Here is a 20174-nt window from a genome sequence, read left to right as displayed (position 1 = left end):
CAGCATTGTTATTGCTATGTCAGGCAATAACACTGCTCAATTCTCTTAGAGGTTATGAGCAATGGTGCACAACGCCTGAAGCAAACACATCTCCCTGTGTGTTCTGTATACTATGCAGAAAATCAACAGTGATAACGTTTAACATCAACTCACCATTCTCGAATTGGACTAAGCGTTGATGAAAATAAACAATCGACGTCAACATCACCACTCATTATGGTGAGTCAACGCAAACAGAAGAGAAAGCTTTGCTTACATCGATTCTCACAGTGCGCAAGGTCCACCTAATTTTTATTCCCCTTTAGATTTGCTTCTATCATCAGGGCCCCTCTGAGTAATTCACATAGATAAGCCTACTCGCGTACAGATTCAGTAAGGTAATTGCTGCCAAACTGAACCCTTCTGTGATTGAAAGACGGCAGTTACACAACCTCGTACCTGATTTTGCGGAGTGTTTCCCCATTTCTTCAAAGGTGTGGAGTACGACGATTGTAAAACACTGAAATACAACAGAGGAGACAATAGGCCACTTCGGTGCATCCGTATCGAACATTGCCAAAGGAAGAATGAAAAGAACCAGGTAGCGAGATGCTCGAGGACGATAAAGTTACGTTACTATACGATGTGGCGTCCGAATGTTCCCGCATTTGTTGTACCGAACAGATCATTGTTATCATAAGTAGGCCTATGCTTAGCGGCCTTCGAAGTAGTTGCCGTGGGACTAAATGCATCTGGTTATGCGCGTTCGTCAGTATTTGAACACTTTCACACCGTCATTTTCCGTGAAGCTGTCAATGACCTTCTGTGTTCCTTGTCGATGTTCATGGTGTTGGAGCGATGCCCTTTGAGCATTAACTTCATTTGCGGAAACAGAACACAGTCGGGAGAGGTAAGGTTTGGCGAGTGTGGAGAATGGGGTACGATTTAATGCTATTCTTCCGAAATATCAGTGGTCGTGAGGGAAGTGTTAACGGGTGCGTTATCATGATGCAACTGCCAGGTTTTGTTTCGGCTACGTTCAGGTCACTTCTGGCGGACATCGTTTTGCAGGAGTTATCGAATGCCGCAGTAGAAATCTGAATTGCCAGTCTGCTCGTTGCGAACGAATTGCCTGTGGAAGAGCGCTTTTGCGTTAAATAAAATGGTGAGCATGGTTTTGGTAGCACTCCTCAGGTGTCGTGCGTTTTGTATCAGTGAACTCGGGCTCTTCCATTGGGAAGAGTGCTCCTTCATTTCGGGCCGTACGTATAAACCCGCGATTCATCAGGTGTGATGACTGTTACAGAAGGTTGCGTATGCACGTGCAGTGGCACGAAGCTCGATGCACAGATCAGCACGCCGTTGCTTTTGGGCGGCCGTGAAGACTTGGGGAACGAACTTCGCGGCGAAGCGCTGCATTTGCAGATGTTCAGTGAAAACTGCTTGGGACTGCGCATGACCTATAATAGCATTTCACACAGTTCCTCAATGGTTCAGCGAAGATCTTCTCGAGTCATTTCTACAATTTTTGCCACATTCTAAGCTGTAGTGCTGGCTCACGGCCGTTGTTAACGCTCGCCGTCTTCCACTGAGGTTTGACTGGCCTTTAACCAATAAGTCCACACTAAAAATTGACTGCGTCCCGTAGGAGCCAAACCGCGCGCGTGACGAAGCATTTGCCAAGTTTCCGGGGTGGATTTTTCCAACTTGACGAAAGATTGCACGCAAATTCAATACTTCTGTTGCCCGTTCATTTCCCAAAACGCCGATGGTTTCTGACAATTTATCGCTGTAGCGCGCACTGCCGGCGAATGAATTCTCCTGTCACGCTGTTACTTGGTCACTCTCAGTCATCTGCGTCACTCGTGTGATATGCGTGCAGCTACATTCAACAGTACAATGGCGTGCTTTATAATTTTCCACTAATGACATGGGTCCGCGACCTTTAGGGCCACACCTCGCATATGGCAAGAACTATTAGGTTTAATATAACGAACGCACAGAGTAACAGTCCGACACCTTCACGAAGACCACGTCTTTGTTGTCGTCTACACCCAGTTCACGTTGTCGTCCTCAGCTTCCGCAAAAAGCGGTAAAACCACTTGACAGCCAACTGTTATCCACGTGCCATTTCCCCCTTCCAGAAACATCGTCTCAGTGCTTCGAACGTGAAATAGAGGAAAAAAAAACAAAAAAAATACCCAGCACCACACACTATAAATCTCATACAGTTTCTATGGTAAACCTAACGAAGGTTGTGAAGAGGAAAGGGTCACATAACGGGGTAGGGATGGTTGATTTACTTGTTCATAATAATAATAATAATAATAATAATAATAATAATAATAATAATAATAATAATAATAATAATAATAATAATAATAATAATAATTTTATTTCTGCCTCAAAAAATACTGACAGGGGGAGCTGCAGAAAAAGCTGTCGTAAACAGCTTGACTCGGCCGCAGCCCCGAAATACAAAGCAGCAGCGACAGGCAATCGCATCGCAGACATGATGGCTTCATGATAAAGAAAAAAACAACAACAACATACCAAGAACATACGAAGACTAAACAAAATCTTATCTGCACTTACATGTGCAGAAACCAAGTTGGTTCGTCACAAGCAGGATTACACTTTAACATAATCGTCAAATAACATCAAATAACAGCACAAATAACAAAGAATAATGGACACAATAAATATAGAACAAAGAAAACATCCTATATTAAGCATTAACTATACGTAATGATTATTCAGTGGCACATTCGTGTGCATATGAATTGCATATGGCACGTATATCTCGTTGGGTACAGGTAAACAAGTTGATGTTAGGAGATTCGTACGCGTTGAGTAGGGAAGGAAGTGTGTGTTGAAGGCGCTCTTTCCCGGTATTGATGCGTGCTGTTGGCACCAACCCGTTTTCGGGGTGTCTGAAAGGGTAACTTTCTCTATTTTCTTGTACGTTGGCTAGGTGCCGAATGTTACTTATGTTATTTCTTGTTTCTATTTTAAAACGAACGCTGAGCCGATACTGATACAAATTAAAAATTTTGTTTATACCAGTTTCAAGAAAACAGTGTTTGGTGGTTGTTCCGTAATTTGCATTAAAGACATTGCGAAGAAACTTTCTTTGCAAAATATAAATTTTCTGTAGGCAGGACGGTGTTGCAGTGCCCCATACCAGCTCGCAATAGTTAATGTGAGAATAAAATAATGAGTTGTAGAGAAGCAGTTTAATTGGTTTGGGAAGAATGCATCTAATGCAGCCAATTGAGCCAGTTATTCTAGCTAATTGCTTGACAACTTGGTCCACATGTGCTGCCCATGACATAGTTGAAGAAAATACTACACCAAGGCATTTAAAATTGTCAACTATTTCTATTTGCCAATTAATTCAATTAATCATTCATCATTTTAGCCTTCCATCGATGAATTGCTTTCGATGCAGGTTTTTATTCGATTAGTTGATTAATCGAAATTTTGGCCGGGCACTTTTATAAAGGGCTAAATACAGGTACATTTTGTAGGACCATATTTTAGTTTGAGCGGTTGAACCAAGATTGAAGGAAGTGTACAAACATGTGACAAAGGATGATATTTCACTTGGTAAAGACTAAATATAGTTAGCACTAGTGGCACTTGGAAAGAGCAACAATACGTTTTATGCAATGGCATTTCGTGCAGAATTAAATAGGATACACTACACTAGTGAGCCCCTGAGCATTACAGTTAAACAAGAAAAAAAAAAAACGGCAAAAGTGAAAGGTGAAGTCATTGAAGTACATTGGTACCGTCGCATTTGGCCTATTCTGCTAATGGCAATTTCGTCAATGCACGACGACGACGTAACCGGCTTACAATCGCTATCACTGCTGCTCGTGAGAAATTGCATACCGCTCGGTTCGAGCAAAGAAGTCAACATATCTCGCAAGATTCATAGGTGTGTTGATGGTCACTGCATTTTGCACAAGTTTGGCGCTCTCGGCAGCTGAGCGAACCATGGCCAAAACGCTCGCATTTGAAACAACTGGGGAGATTTGTCACTAGTGGCCTAACACGGATCTTGATGTACCCGGCCTTGATAGAGTCGGGCAGGACACTTGAAGCGAAGGTGAGGATTAGGTGCTTGGTCTGGATTTCTTTGCCATCCAGCCCCATAATTCTTTTGACATAGACAACATTCTGCTCACTGAAGCCCTCCATGAGCTCAGCCTCTGCCAGCTCTAGCAAATCTTCGTCCAAGATAAAACCGTGCGGTGAGGGGTTACTGGCACTTGAACGTCCCCAAAAGACACTGGACTGGACAGCTTTCCGTACTCTTTCTGATCATAGACCTTCAAGAGGGGACCACCATTTGCCATTCTTGATGCCTTGCAACTTGGTCTAAGAACCTCAGTTAGAGACTTGGAAACTAGAAAAGAAGGTGATTTTTCGTACTTGTTATCTGAATGACTTGGAATCGCGAGAATTTTGGTCTTTGACATCCAAAGAACAGGAACGCATCTTCCGTGCGCCCTTTTTTTGAGGGTGATCAGGGAGTGGAGGGAAGGAACTACCCATAAGAATATTTGGAAATTTCAGCAGCAACGCCAGCCACCCACCATGGAGTCCTACAAGGGTACGCTGCGGGAGCTGTGAAACAGGTCCTTTAAACGCCAGCAGTACGTTAGCACTATAACCGAATATGACATAACCTAAGTATGCTACTCATACAGGGTTAACTCTGGCTACCTGGAAAATGGGAAGTAATGCAGAAGAGAGGAGAAAAGAGGGAACGTTAAAAGTGGCACAGAAAGACGAAGATTGCAGAGGAGGATAACAATTTAGGAGGTAACAACAATTCTGCGTTCGTGTGGGCTTGAGTTGCTGGAAACCCGAAGGAAGAAAGCCAGACTTAAGATTTTTTTTCAGATACTTCAAAGGGCTCTGAAGATAAAGAAGGAAACATATGTCCAGTTCCCTGCAAATCGCAGCGAGAGAATAAACCACAGCAGAGCCGTCAAGCCTTATAACACACGTGCTGATGTTTTTCGTTATTCTTTTTTCCCGGACGTGATTGAAATGTGGAATGCCTTACCTGATGTTGTTGTCGATCAGACGGATGTGCACAAATTTGAATGTTTGATTGATATTTTGTATCGTGAACACCCAACCTGATGCTATGAAATGTCACATTTGCTTGTGTTGTACTATTTTCCCTCCCTGTAACAACCCTCAAGCGAGGGTTAACAGTATTAATAAAGAAAGAAAGAAAGAAAGAAAGAAAGAAAGAAAGAAAGAAAGAAAGAAAGAAAGAAAGAAAGAAAGAAAGAAAGAAAGAAAGAAAGAAAAGGCAACTAGTGGTTTCCCCCGGATCCGTAAGTCATGAGGTGCCATCCACGTGAAGCCGAGGCCAAAGGGGTGCGTTGCATAACCGAGGGCCCTTAATGGTCCGAACACACAGCATCGTCTCAATCCCCGGGATTCCTTTTTCCGCGGACACTGCTAAGCCCCGCATGGTTAGGCGCAGGAGGGTCCAGCCCTCATGTGTCCGGATACGTTGTGTCGCAACACACCAAACGCCTGCTGACGCAGACGCCCCTGCGGGTCCATAAGTTGCGGGTCCAGAGTAGCCTGCGGGTCCAGATTTGCCGACAAATATTCTCGGAAACGGCGTGGTTGCTTAGTCACTACGGCGTTGCACCACTAAGCACGAGGTCTCGGGATCGAATCCCGGCCGCGGCGAACACACCTGAATGGGGCGGAATGCGAATTTTCTTGCTTTTCTTTTCAAGAAAAGCAAGAAAATTTGACGTTACCTAAACACCTATGAGTTGTGAATGCGAAAGCATTATTGTCCATTTGAACGCGGCTGAGCGGTCCTCCAATTTTGAGCTACGGTAATAACCTACTCTGCTCCATGCAGGAGCGCTCTTGACGTCGTGTCACCGCCCATGGGAATTTAGGTGCCGTTTCGCTGCCACAGACGCCGCCCGCTTTTTGACTCATGGTACATTTGACGCTTCTGCATCGATGAGCTCCCGCTAATGATTTTGGTGTGTGTAACATATGATGTTGAACGTATTCTGTACATTTCTTTTTCATGATGACAGTCCCCTTTGAGTAATTGACCTATATAAACATACTCTTGCACATATGATAAAGGCAGAATGTAAATAATGTATTCTCGTTTTCTGGCAAGGCTATTGAACGTTACCTTGTTTTCTGCTGCACGTTAATCTTCAGTCCTACTCTAACACTTTGTCGGATCACGTCCTCAGTCTTCTATTGCTAGTCATCTCTAGCGATGCTAAACAGGATAATTCCATGAGCACACTGTTGGTTGCATAACTATTGCCGTTGACCTACACTCGTAATCTTTCGCACTTAAATTCCTAGAATACTTCTAAGCATGCAGTGCTTAGCATTGGAGAGGTCTATTCTTGCGTGAGGCCTCTTCGATCGGTATCTTGTCATTTTTCTTTTGGAAAATGAACGTAGCTCTGGAGTCCCTATCGACACTTGCTAAGGCATTCACGTATGCTTCATTTACTCATGTTGCATTTCATGCCTCCATGACTACTGGTATCGCCCTTCTACATAATGCATTTGTCCAATCTCCGAAAGCCATACAAAGAAGCCGTAAATCTCAGAAATACCTCACTGATGTCATTCATCTGATTCATTGTAGAATGCCGCTTCCTGAAGCTAGCGAGTTCTCAGGCTTGATTGAAGTTATGTATAGCCCTGAGTCTATTGGAAACTACCTTGATGAATATTTTGTACAATACTGAAAGGAAGTACCGGCCTCCTCCTAATGGGCGTATAGTTCTTCAATTCTTTAACGCCTTTCTTCATATGGATTAGCGTGATGTTGACAATCTTCCAACTCTCTGGTATACTTGAAGCCTTAAGGCATTGCGTATAAAGGGCCGCATGCTTTTCGAGTATACTAGCCTCTGAATCACTAGTTAAATGGACTATTATTCCATAATTTTCGGCCAATTTCCCTGGGACACGTCTTACAAAGCTCTTCGGAGCTCATGGCTAGTTACACATCTGTCTTCTGAATCCTCGGCGTAGTTGAACTGCGTGCTCTGCATTTGAGTATAATATTGCTCTGCCTTTTGTAATATACACCAAAATTGCTGATGACACTGCCGGGCCTATCTTTCATGGCAATCCTCTTGCTAATTTCTCCGCTATGTAGTGCTCTCACTGATTTTATGTTACCTTTTACAACTTTTTACGCATATTTAATAAAAAAGCATACAAGAAATATGTCAGACAGCAAAATGGTTTCACTGGAAACATTATCTTCTTTCCTATGCTTTAATGCCTCCTTACATACGTTTAATGAAAAAAAAAAGCATCAGTTATTACGTCAGGCAGAATACTCACGTTCAAGAAAAGTTTTGTAGCATCATTTGCGAAAAGATGTATTTGCATTACTGTGCAGGTGTTGAAATTACTGCTATGAAAGTCGATGTGCTCATCTACAAGGCTCCAATCCAGTCCGTCGTAGCGGCCGTATTCTAGTCCATTCTGATAGCCCTGTGTAACGAAAACAAAATGTGGCATGTTGGTTTAGGCAGTACGTGTCTTCAAGACTCGCTTCATCATCATCATCATCAGCATCATCATCATCGTCATCATGGTGACGCCCATTGCAGGGCAAAGGCTCTCCCATACTTCTCCAACTACCCCGGTCATGTAATAATTGTGGTCATGTCGCTCCTGCAAACTTCTTAATCTCATCCATCCACCTAACTTTCTGCCGCCCCCTGCTACGCTTCCCTTGGAAAACACTCTGTAACCCTTAATGACCATCGATTATCTGCCGTCCTCATCACATGCCCTGCACATGCCCATTCGTTTTTTTAATTTCAACCAAGGTGTCATTTACTCGCGTTTGTTCCCTCACCTAATCTGCTCTTTTCTTATCCCTTAACGTTACACCATCATTCTTCTTTCCATAGCACGTTGCGTCATCCTGAATTTAAGTAGCACCCTTTTCGTAAGCCACCAGGTTTCTGCCCCGTGCATGAGTACTGTTAAGGCACAGCTGTTATGCACTTTTCTCTCGAGGGATAATGGCAACCTGTTGTTCATGATCCAAGAATGCCTACCCATTCTTATTCTTCTGATTATTTCAGTCTCATGATCCAGATCCGCGATCACTGGCTGCCCTAAGTAGATGTATTCCCTTACGACTTCCAGTACCTCGCTACATTTCGTAAATTGCTGTTGTCTTCCGAGACTGTTAAACATTAGATTTCTGCAGACTAATTTTTAGACCCACCTTTCTCATTTGCCTCTCCATGTCAGTCAGCATGCATTGCAATTGGTCTCCTGAGTTACTAAGCAAGGCAATATCATCAGAGAATCGCAAGTTACTAAGGTATTCTCCATTAACTCTTATCCCCAATTCTTCCTTATCCAGATGTCTGAATACCTCCTGTAAACACGCTATGAATATCATTGGGGAGATCGTATCTCCCTGACTGTCGCCTTTCTTTATTGGGATTTTGTTGCTTTATGGAGAACTACGGTGGCTGTGGAGCCGCTATAGATATCTTTCAGTATTTTTACATACGGCTCGTCTACACCCCTATTCCGTAATGCCTCCATGACTGCTGAGGCTTCGACAGAATTAAACGCTTTCTCGTAATTAATAAAAGCTATATATAAGGGTTGGTTATATTCCGCACATTTCTCTATTACCTGATTGATGGTGTGAATATGGTCTATTGTTGAGTAATCCTGCCTGGTTCCTTTGGTTCACAGAAGTATAAGGTGTTCTTGATTCTATTTGCGATTACCTTAGTATATACTTTGTAGGCAACGGGCAGTAAGCTGATCGGTCTATAATTTTTAAAGTCCTTGGCGTCCCGTTTTTTATGCATTAGGATTATGTCAGCGTTCTTTCAATATTCAAGTGCGATCGAGGTCATGAGGCATTGCGTATACAGGGTGGCCAGTTTTTCTAGAACAATCTGCGCACCATCCTTCAACAAATCTGCTCTTAGCATATCCTGCCCAGCTGCCTTCCCCGTTTGCATGGCTCCCAAGGCTTTCTTTACTTCTTTTAGCGTTACTTGTGGGATTGCAAATTCCTCTAGACTATTCCCTCTTCCATTATCGTCGTGGGTGCCACTGGTACTGTATAAATTTCTATGGAACTCCTCAGCCACTTGAACTATATTATCCATATTAGTAATGATATTGCCGGCTTTGTCTCCTAACGCACACATTTGATCCTTGCCTATTCCTAGCTTCTTCACTGCTTTTAGGCTTCCTCCGTTCCCGAGGGCATGTTCAATTCTATACATGTACTTCCTCATGCCAGCTCTCTTACGCTTGCTGATTAACTTGGAAAGTTCTGCCACTTCTATTCTAGCTGCCGGGTTATAGGCTTTCATATATTGACGTTTCTTCTTCAGATGTTTCGTCTCCTGCGATAGCTTACTGGTATTCTGTCTAACGGAGTAACCCCCGACTTCTATTGCACACTCCTTAATGATGCCCGTAACATTGTCGTTCATTGCTTCAACACTAAGGTTCTCTTCCTGAGTTAAAGCCGAATACCTGTTCTGTAGCACGATCTGGAATTCCTCTATTTTCCCTCTCACCGCCAACTCATTGATCGGCTTCTTATGTACCAGTTTCTTCCGTTCCCTCCTGAAGTCTAGGCTAATTCGAGTTCTTACCATGCTATGGTCACTGCATCGCACCTTGCCGAGCATGTCCACATCTTGTAGGATGCCAGGGTTAGCGCGGAGTATAAGGTCTATTTCATTTCTGGTCTCGCCACTCGGGCTCCTCCACGTCCACTTTCGGCTTTCCCGCTTGCGGAAGAAAGTATTGATTATCCGCATATTATTCTGTTCTGCAATCTCTATGAATAAATCTCTGCTGCTATTACTAGAGCCTATGCGATATTGCCCCATTGACTTGTCTCCAGCCTGCATGTTGCCTACGGTGGCATTGAAGTCGCCCACCAGTATAGCTTATTTTGTTTTGACTTTACCCATCGCCTATTCCACGTCTTCATAGAAGATTTGAATTCCTGGTCATCATGACTGGATGTAACGGGGTAGACTTGTGCGACGTTCAATTTGTACCTTTTATTAAGTTTCAGAAGACCTGCCGCCCTCTCGTTAATGGCATAAAATTCATGTATGTTACCAGCTATCTCCTTTTTAATCAGGAATCCGACTCCTAGTTCATGTCTCTCCGCTAAGCCCTGGTAACGCAGGACCTGCCCGCTATTTAGTACTGTATACGTATGCTTCACTCAGCCCTATTATATCCCTTTTACTTGCCCTCTAATTTCTCCAATAGCACTGCTAGATTCGCCTCAATAGATAACGTTGTAGCGTTAAACGTTACTAGGTTCAGATTCCAATGGCGGCCTGTTCGGACTCAGCCATTCTTAGCACCCTCTTCTGCGTAACAGGTCCTACCGCCGCCGTGGTCAGTTGCTTCGCAGCCGCAGAGGACTGAGGGTCGGGGTTTGATTGTTGTATTCATATAGGAGGTTGTGGCCAAGTACTCCAGCAGGGTGGCCAATCCTGCTCTGGTGAGGGAGTGCGTTACCGATTCTGGTCACCGTGTTAAGTCTGCTCAGACAGCATTGAGGTGTGATGACTTCCCAAATTTGACGCGAACTTTCAAAGAAAAATTGAATAAAAATAGCATATGCTGCAACTATTAGCAAATCTCGCCCTGAACTACCTAATTTCTAAACACATTTCCAAGGAAACCACAATATCTAATATGCCCTCGGGTGAAATGAATAAAGCTGTCAAAGAAGTACTTGCTTGGTATCATTATGATAAGACACAGCGTCATTTAGACCCTTTACAAACGAGGCAGGGTGAAAACCTCGCAGCTCAAAAGAATCAACAAGAGTTATGCATGAAGCAACTAGCAACAGTTAAACATGTGCGATGCCACTCATAAAATAGATGTACAAACAGGAAGTGCGCAACGGCTGGTGCGAAGATTTACCGGGCCACATAAAACCAACAATTTCAGTTCTTGCAAACTGCAGTAGCTTTAACATACAACACAATGCATCCGTGCAGTCGTTAAAACACGTTGGCGGGCTAGGTGGTTAGAATCCATGGTAGAGTGTGTAAGCGCGACTGGACGACGACGTAGAAAGATCCCATCCCCTTAGCGAAAACTTCTCCTTGAACAAGATTTGAAAGACAATGCGCTTGCCCTTATCCCTGCGGATAAGGATGGCGGTTTTGTAGAAATGAACAGGACAATGTATAATTCAAATGCTCGTGAAGCCATTTCGTCAACTTTCAGGGTCCACAAGGACATAAATTTAAGAAAGTCCAAAATGAAGCAAAGAAGCTATGCAAAAACATCAAACTAGATGGCTTATCCCGGTCGATTGAAAAAAGCACAAAGGGGGACCTAGAATTGTTTTTCTCAGCAAAAACGCACATGCCCAAATGCCCCCTCAGAGTGATAGTGTCAGAGAATGCTGCTTGGCAGAAACACGTAGCGACGTACTTACAGAAGCACTTAAAGATCTTGCCAATCGACGACCCATTTTTCGTAACCAAGTCAGAACAAGTGGTGGAATTCTTTAAACACTGTCAAGACAGGGATCTTGTCGCTTTTTTCATTGACTTAAAGGACCTGTACTTGTCTCTCCCACAGAATGACGTGATGAAATGTGTATCTGACTGCACTGACAAGTTTGGAGTGGTTCGTTTTCAAAATGCTTGTGGTCTGACTAGCGACAGATTTTTAGAACTTCTTCATTGTTATGTTAATTCGATTTACGCGACTTGGGAAGGAAATGTCGTCAAACAAAAAGATTGCATATGCATTGGGTCATGTATTGCTCCCTGCTTAAGTGACCTGTATCTAGCTAACCACGACCAGGTTCTTGATGAACGCCTGAAAAATGACACCGATGTCGCGAAAGTGTTAAGATTCGTTGACGATTTTCCAATCATTTTAATTAACAACTCAGACAATTTTGACTCGCTGGTTCCAAAAACCGTAACCTCATTCAATAAAGTGTTGTTCCTTTTGTCTTTGACACATGAAGTCCCCATAGGGAATTTCATAAGATTTTTAGACTTGGGATTGTACTTTTATCCAAAAATGACATGCTGGAGTTATCAGCCGAGAGGCTATAAGACAGTCCTACTATTTGATTCCGCTTATTCAAAACTTGTAAAACGCGCAGTAGTAACATCGTGTTTCAACAATTCTACGACGAAGTCGTGGGACCACAAAATGGAAGCCAGTTTCAAAGAGCAGGCCAAGCGCCTGGCGATTCTGGTTACCCGATACGTATGCTAACTTCTGTCGCGGAGGGCTTAAGCAAGAAGTGCAAAAACGCGTCGAATGCAAGTAGTGCCAATGCTAGAGCAAGGAAAGTTGCTGTGGTACCATACATTAATTGAATTTCACATAATCTCAGACGAATAGCGGCGAAATCAGGGGTAGACGTGGTTTTCTCTGCCCCTGAGCGTCTACAGAAGCTATGCAAACAAGTTAACACAGAGAATAAGATAAGGCACGCATTTTCTACCCAACATCGCAAATAATTTGTAACCTGTACTCATAACGTTGTCTATGTCATCCCAATTTCATGCGGAAGAACGTATATTGGTCAAGCCGGCAGATGCATCAACGAGAGATTAAAAGAGCATCAATATAACGTCACTAAGGTAATCTCGAGTCATTTGGGTATTCACTGCCGAGATTGTTCCTACAAACCCATGCTTGAAAGCACTTCCATTCTGTACAAGACTCATAGCAGGACGACGAGGGAGATTGTAGAGGCCTACGAGATTGCAAAATTTGAGCAAAAGTGCGTAAGCAAGCCTTCGGTATCACTATCGGAAAAAAAGATACGATTCCTCGGTATATCTTTGTGACCATTGTAGCACGTGTTTTCCCTTGCCTTGCACACGTGTTCGGTTCAACGAAATGTACCACTCAATGTTCTTTTTTTTTGCTGTTACGTTTGTTTCCGCTCGCACAGTGTATATATATCGATGCGTGCGAAAATAAAATCTATAGTTGAAAGTGAAGCGCTGTGTCTGTGTATCTGTTTCTTTCTACGTTCTCGTCCGGTCGCGCTTCTACACTCTACCGTGCAGTCGTGCTGCCTAGATAGCTCAACGCGGTAAAGAAGCGGAAAATAATATAAGCGGCAAATGGCATTTCGAACTTTAGTGAAATGCCTTTGAACCGCATGCTGCACTGCAGACGAACTTCGTCGCTTACGCGTCTAACTATTATCGAGTGGAAAAAAACACCGACGCGACAAAGGAAAGAATGAAGCGAGAAATTTCCCGCGGTAGCGACGATCCATTGCTACCGTTGCTCCCGCTGATGAGGCTTTGCGGGGAGTGATTAGAACCGTATCACCGGCACGTATTTGCCGTTATTTGAGACCCACACGCTGCAACAATTCTTCTTCAACATTCCCTGAAGCTTTGGCCACCCCGCAGATGCGAAGGATGTTGTCTATTTTGCTCTGAAAACGTGAATAAGACCGAGAAGGACTGTCAACGCCACAATAAACTACGGCTCGCGGCTGGCTCCTCTCCCGTGTGTTCGGCGCAAAGCCGCCACCAGTGGCGCGTCCATCGGCGCGCACTACTCGTTGTCAGGATTGGGGGCTCAATTCCATCGTCCGTGGTCCTTTGCCAAGATTGGAGTACGGCATGAATTCGAAGGTAGCTGGCCCATGCCGTCGTCCAACTTATTTACGCTGAGATCGTTGATGAAGTGAAGAACTGCTTCTCATCGAGAACGAGGAAAAAGGGTTTAATTACAGAAATTAACTCAGTCTAACATGACTGCTTGAGAAAAAGAGTAACAGTCCAACATGACTGCATGAGAGAAGTGACTCAGTCTAACATGACTGCTCAAGAGAAGTGTCCTCAGCATTCGCACAACCACAGTTTTTATACACTCGATCCGCCGGTCCTACGACGCGGCGACTGTTCGCTTACTCATCACCAACGCGCCGCTGCTCTGCAGAACAGTTTACGTACACAAAGGCAACCACGCTCTGATGCCCGACGACGGCGTTGGCGGGTGCCGTTCCGGGAACTATCGTTGCCGCTCGAGGGTCGCTCGTTGTTCCGTGCCACTCCGAACCGTGAGAAGCACAAAAATACGTCGTTCCCGCGGCAGCTTGTCCATGCGTGTCAAATCAGCTCCGCGTTGGGGAACTCCGGAATCATTGTTCACGCACCGAACTAGTTCCGTCACAATGTCGAAGGGGCTGGAGGAAGGCGGCGGATTCCAACGCAAAGGCCGCTTCTTTGAACGCCTCCCAGCTGCAGCGACGGAGAGGGAGAGGTGCGCGTCTTGCACCCCTTGTCGTAATCGGGTGGCAAGGTGGCAATCTTGCTTAGCGGCTCGCCATTCTTAACATCGTATAGTAGCTCGAAGTCACACGGGCACTGGCGAATACGTTGGGACTTTTGACGACTGATGTAGGAAATCGGACGCGCTTGCCCCGCGGACCAGATATTCGACGATCACTGACTTTGCTTGCCGCTTTCGTTGCGATTGAGCGTTATAGTTCTGCTGGCCACAAGTTTGCCCAATGAAGTGTTAAATTTGTAACTCCCAGTGCTGACTCTGCATCACTCTTCGCAGTCACTACAACGTGACCATATTTCTCATACAAATTTTTCAAGTATACTTTGCACGCCTAATTATTGCATTGTTGGTTGTGCAATGCGCCACCACAAATGAAATCGTAGGACAGCTTCTGATCTGATATGGCGGGGCCATGCAGGTGTTTGAAAAGCGATCTTGTAGACAGACGACGACGCGAGTGCAAGCGCTGATGTCAATATTTTGTGGACTGTTGTTACTTCAAAGTTAAAAATAAACCGTTGCTGCATGCGTACACTCATTAAAAAAAACTGTTTTTTTTATATCTAAAAGAGCGTGCAAATTACTAACCTATTGTTTCCAGCTCAGTTTAGAGCAGGCTGGTTTTGGCCGGGCTTTGACGGATTAAGGCAAAATAGTCCAGCAACAGTGCGCAGCAGGCGAGGAGCGAGCGTCGGCGCGCGTCAAAGCTTGTGTCCAGTGGTTGCGTCCCCTTTTCCGCCTACCGACGCGAAACAACGCGTTTGCTTGTCGGCGCGTGCCGTAGCGTACCGACGCATGCCAGGGGTTGGACTCTTTACAGCCTTCTGCCTGTAAAGAGTTTTTGAAGGCTGCCTAGCGTCGCAGTTCGCTCAGTGGGGTGCGTTGTTACATTGAAAAGAATAGAAACTTTGGCGAGTTGGTACGGCAACATATTCTTGGTTTGTAGCGTGAAGTGACGCATACACAGAATAGATGGCAGGAGAAAGGAACGTGGCACTACATTGTGTCAACCTTTTTGCATAATGTCTATCTTCAGCTTGCCTTGAAGACCCCGTGCTGATAAGACATTCTCAAGAAATTGTAGTCTTCCTAACAAAAAATCATCCAGGTAAATGCTCCGCAATCAGTATAGATGTACAAGGCCTTTCTTTTTCGCTTCCGCAAACGGAACTAATATGTAGTGTTAATGAAGCGGTGACAGTCTACAACGAAAAGTTATGGTTTACTCAGGCCAGTGGGATGCCTTTGGAATCGTTTTTAGAGCTTTTCTTTTTTTTATCTAGACAAAGCCTTCGAAAAGGTGGGGTAGTTCTATGTAGGTAGAGAAATGAGGAGTTTGCGTTTGTTGAAAAGCGGCGCTGGTTCTGAGTGATAGTTATCTAAGTACTGTCAATAGAAAGCTACAAAACAATCTTAAAGTATTGGCTGTGCGTACCTTTCGATATGTAGATGATTACCTGGCGTTTTGTTCATGCGATAACTACAGCAAGAAATCTACGGATACTTGAAGAGTTTTTAGAGAATGTGGTGGTGGCGGCGGTGATTCCGTACATGCACAGTATCTCCCATAGGCTGAGGAGGTTGCCAATAAGGCGAATGTGAAGTTGAAATTCTCGGCCCCAGGCAAGCTATCAAAGTTGCGTAAGTTGGCGGACCCTTTTCTCAAACGATCAAGGGGGTGTAAAGTGAAGCACAGAAATAAATTTCTGGAGTTCACGCAAGAGGTGGTTTACCGTATTCCGTTAATTTGTGGTCGGATATACATAGGGCAAACTGGCAGATGCCTCAATGAAAGGCTTGCAGAACACAAGCGAAATGTGGCAAAACCAAGGGATGGGAACCTTTCTGAACATTGCCATAATTGTACCAGCAAAACGTACAAGCCAATGTTAAGCGTATGCACAGTGGAGGCCAAAAGCAAAGACCGCTGTATGCGTGAAATAATCGAAGCCTGGCAGATTTGAAAAAGAAAGGGAGCGGACTGTGTTAGTACACCGTCAGTTAATCTTTCTGACAAGGAAATCGCGTTCATGGACGGTAATGGCATGCGCATGTGTAGAGTGTGAGTTATCTTTTGTATTTTTTTTGCATCTTTCATACCTGCTTTACTATATATCTGCCTATGTGTTTCAATAAACGTTAGCTGAAAGTTAGCGCTGTCTTGTGTCTCTGTCACATCCCTGTCTTTTTGAATTGTACTGAAGGCTTCGTCATTATGAGTAAGCCGTACCAACTAGCTGAAGAATCAGCCTTGTTAAGCTTCAATATCTTTATGAAAAGGGAATTTCAATATCTTCTCAGCGCGTGTGTCCATGTCGAGTTGGTACTTTTGTTTCTATCACTCCCCTACCTCTTCATGTGTTTAACTGATAGTTTTCAGACCTTTGTCGTGTTCGTATGCAGTGGTATTTAGTTTAACTTAAATATATGTTGATAGTTTCAATAAAGATTTAGTTGTGAGTTAGCGCTCGTCCCGTCTTCTAGTTTGTATGTGTGTAACTGCGCGCTACAAACAAAGAATACGTTATTTGAATGACTGCGTGTACGAGACGGAGGCGCAAGCGAGGATTTTCCCTTTTCTCTCCCTTCAAGTTCACGTTCTTTTGTCTTTGTACTCTTGATGTGAGACCATGCCAGAAACCTTACCTTTATCACGTTGCCACTTTCAAAGGACAAGCCAATCCATATGGCTTCTTGTAGGGTAGGCGCACCTCTGGGCTGGAAAAGCTTATTTTGGTTTTCTGCCCAGCAACTAGTGAGGCAATGGTGAATGTAAAAGCTATTATTTCTGAAATCACGAAATCCTACTTCAACCTTTTTCTTTGACCCAATTCGGACCGCGTACCTGGAAAGAAGGGGGCTGCATGTTAGAAACTTAACCACAGAGGCGTTTAAAATTTATTTCTTCGAGAACGAGTTTGGAACTACCAAAATACCTTTTTGGAGATATTGTAGTTAGGCTCGTGAGTGCAAAGAAACACTCATAAGTACGCACGCATGCCCTCGCGCACACGAACATTCCAAGAATGGACCCCCTCACCCCGATTTTTCCACAGGTGCTCTGTGAAAAAGTGTCTGTGAGAAGTGTTGGGACTTCGGGTATCCGTGTGAGTTTGAGTGCATGGGAGTGCGCCCGTAACGTGTTCCTTCGAGCTCTGAAGCAACGTACAGACGAGTTCAACATTTGCGAGTGTGGGACGTGCACAGGGGCGCTATAACGTAAAACTATTCCAAACATTTCGATTCCAATTCTGCAATCCGCTTCCCGCGATTGGTGAAAAAATATTTTGGGCCACCCCCACTTCAACTGTAGCTCACGCGACGTTACGAAAACCGCGATAGCTCCCCGTCTGATATGACGTGTACACTGATTATGCATGATTAGACAGAACAAAACAAAAATAGCTATTTCTGATTCGACGCCTTTCCGGCGCTAGCCCTCGGCTATTAGTCAAAAGTTTTCGGGCAGCACCCACTTCACTTGCCTGTCATGAGACGTCACAAAACTGCAAAAACTCACCGCGTCACAGTGACGTGTACGCGTCAGAGATGCATTATTATGCCGAAGAAAACTGAATTTTCTTCTGAATAAGCGCTGGCTGACCCGTTCCGGAAGAAATAAAAGATGGCGGCTGCCGATCGCTGATGCACTAGCTACTCGCACCTGTCGGAGAGCATGGGTTTATTTGCGTATAATGAAACATTTTGCGTAGCCGTGTAACGTTTTCGAGCACTTTCGGAACGTTTACTACCGCGTTCTGCCAACTACACTTTGGTGAGGATCCGTTTTAGTGTCATTCTTAAGCTTCCGTTGCATGCCGCCGCGATTGTCGACCAGCCACCGCCAGCTAAGTAAGCGAAAGCGGACCAATCGCAGACGCCGGCACCACCCTCTTTATCAAGTTATCGATATTCAGTGCAGTGGCTCGGCCCCAACGAATCCCTCTCCACTTCAGCGTGTTCCTCGCCTCTTGTCAGCTAATTAGATAAGACAAGCCGCTTAGTGTAGGCAATGTTATTCGGTTTTCAAGCAAACAAAAGTAACCTCCTATTAACAAGAAGAGTGTTTGATTGGTCTGCTCAGACAACCCTACGGGTGACCACCCAATGCTTTCGTCAGCAGTTACGCAAATTTTACGTCAGGAAATTGGAATAGAAACATATTGGGATAGTTTTACGTTATAGGGCCCCAGGCTACACGCAAAAATGTTTTGTTCAAATAACTGGTCTAACCGGCCAGCTGCGGCCTCTTCGCACAAATGCGTATATAACGGAATATTTTATCTTACCCCGGTACTTGCTAGTTTTGTCCTGTTCTGCTTGAGCCCGTCTCGTCACTGACGCAAGCGACTACTGCTCCAAACCGGTTTCGAGGTGCGCGCTTCTCAGCGGGTGATCCTCTTTTTCGTGCTGCTCAAGAACAATTATGTTTTGCCTCGGCTGTAAGTTTGGCTCCCGCCTCCGATGGTGCTCGACACAATCACAAAGCTTCTAACTGCTCTTGGCGGTCCACGTCTTTGTGCTACCGCTAGTTACGCGTGCGTCTATATGCATCTATGCCCGCGGAAATAATATTTATATAAGGTAAAAGTTGCGACTAGTTGATGGGTCACCATGAGTATGCTTGCAGGACAAGGGTACGCATGAACAGAGATAAGAAACGAGAATCAATATGAACAACGCTATCCCGTATTGTTTCTTGCTTCCTGTGTCTGTCAATCTTTGCCCTTGCTCTGTAAGCTTATTCTGGTTGCGTGACTCGCTAGTGCGAATGCATACGCCGTCTCTGAGGTGGGCCGTGATAGACATGCTAAGATCTAGGTTTTAGGGTACCATCAACGCGTACCGTACTAGAGCTTGCAGACGTAAATTATTTGTATAGTGAATAATCAGGTTTTCGGAACTGTCCATAGGACCAAAGCATCACATGACATTGGTCATGATGCGGGCATACCCTGTGAAACGGAGCGATAGCACAAGGCGTAAAGGTGATTTCGTAACCTGGCGCACTTTTGTTGTAGAAACCAAGAAACTTTGTCGGCTGGGTGTCACCTCTTCTTAGGCCTAACAGTGTTAAACACAACGCTTGTCCTAACGGTAGCTCCAGAACAAATTAACACAAGTCCTCTTCTAGCTCCCTGAGCAGATGAAGGAAATCCATCAGGCACGTGCCTCTTGGAACTCAAGAATATAGGCAGAATACGGGTATTGAGCACTTATCATTACGACAGTAATTGTATGTGCACTTGAGGCGTGTTTGCACAGCCGCTATCGTGGTAATGACGTGTATGCATAGCAGGTGCATGGTGACGAGAGGTACATTGCACGCGGCACGAGAAGTACTTGCTTGGAGCAACACTGGCAAAGAAGAATGAGCTCAAAGGAAAGTTCGTGTGGAGAGCCGGGGGCAAGGTCCTAGCAAGGAAAGACGAAGATAATGGTATCTTGCGGCTATCCTGTTCCGATGACCTTGCAAAAATGATCTAAACATTGCATCAGCTAATTATAAGCTTGTTTTCTCTTTACTGTAGGTGAGTACGCGTGGCCTATACACATCAGAAGTATATAACCACATATTTAGTACTAATGAATCTATTTTCTCTTTGATTCATTTCGACATTAGAAGTACCAAAACAAGCTTGACAGCTTACAAAAGTTCTAGTAGTCTCCTGTGCTGTGATTTGAAGTTATTGTTTTTACGGAGACTTGGCTGACTATTACCGATGATACACCCGTCATCAGTGGCGTTGCCAGAAATTTCGTTGGGGGGGGGGCTCACCTTGCAGCTCGGTGTCCTCCTTAAGGGAGGAGGAATAAACTTAGTAGAATAT

The 20174-nt window shown here is 44.5% G+C and overlaps 1 protein-coding gene across 2 annotated transcripts in view; it reads right to left on the bottom strand.

Moving 5' to 3' along the window:
• Positions 1–20174, bottom strand: part of LOC135908314 (uncharacterized) — a 494518-nt gene that overhangs the window by 59681 nt on the left and 414663 nt on the right. For both annotated transcript variants that reach the window (XM_070541265.1, XM_065440067.2), the window contains exons 3-4: positions 16990–17188; positions 7363–7515 (exon numbers count right to left, since the gene is read on the bottom strand). In XM_070541265.1, coding sequence (XP_070397366.1) covers positions 7363–7515; positions 16990–17188 — 352 coding nt within the window. The remainder of the gene's footprint in view (positions 1–7362; positions 7516–16989; positions 17189–20174) is intronic.

This window comes from Dermacentor albipictus, chromosome 6 (assembly GCF_038994185.2).
Source record: "Dermacentor albipictus isolate Rhodes 1998 colony chromosome 6, USDA_Dalb.pri_finalv2, whole genome shotgun sequence".
Taxonomy (NCBI): Eukaryota; Metazoa; Arthropoda; class Arachnida; order Ixodida; family Ixodidae; genus Dermacentor; species Dermacentor albipictus.
Note: the sequence above shows the minus strand (reverse complement) of the source record. Positions and strands in the feature narration are given on the sequence as shown.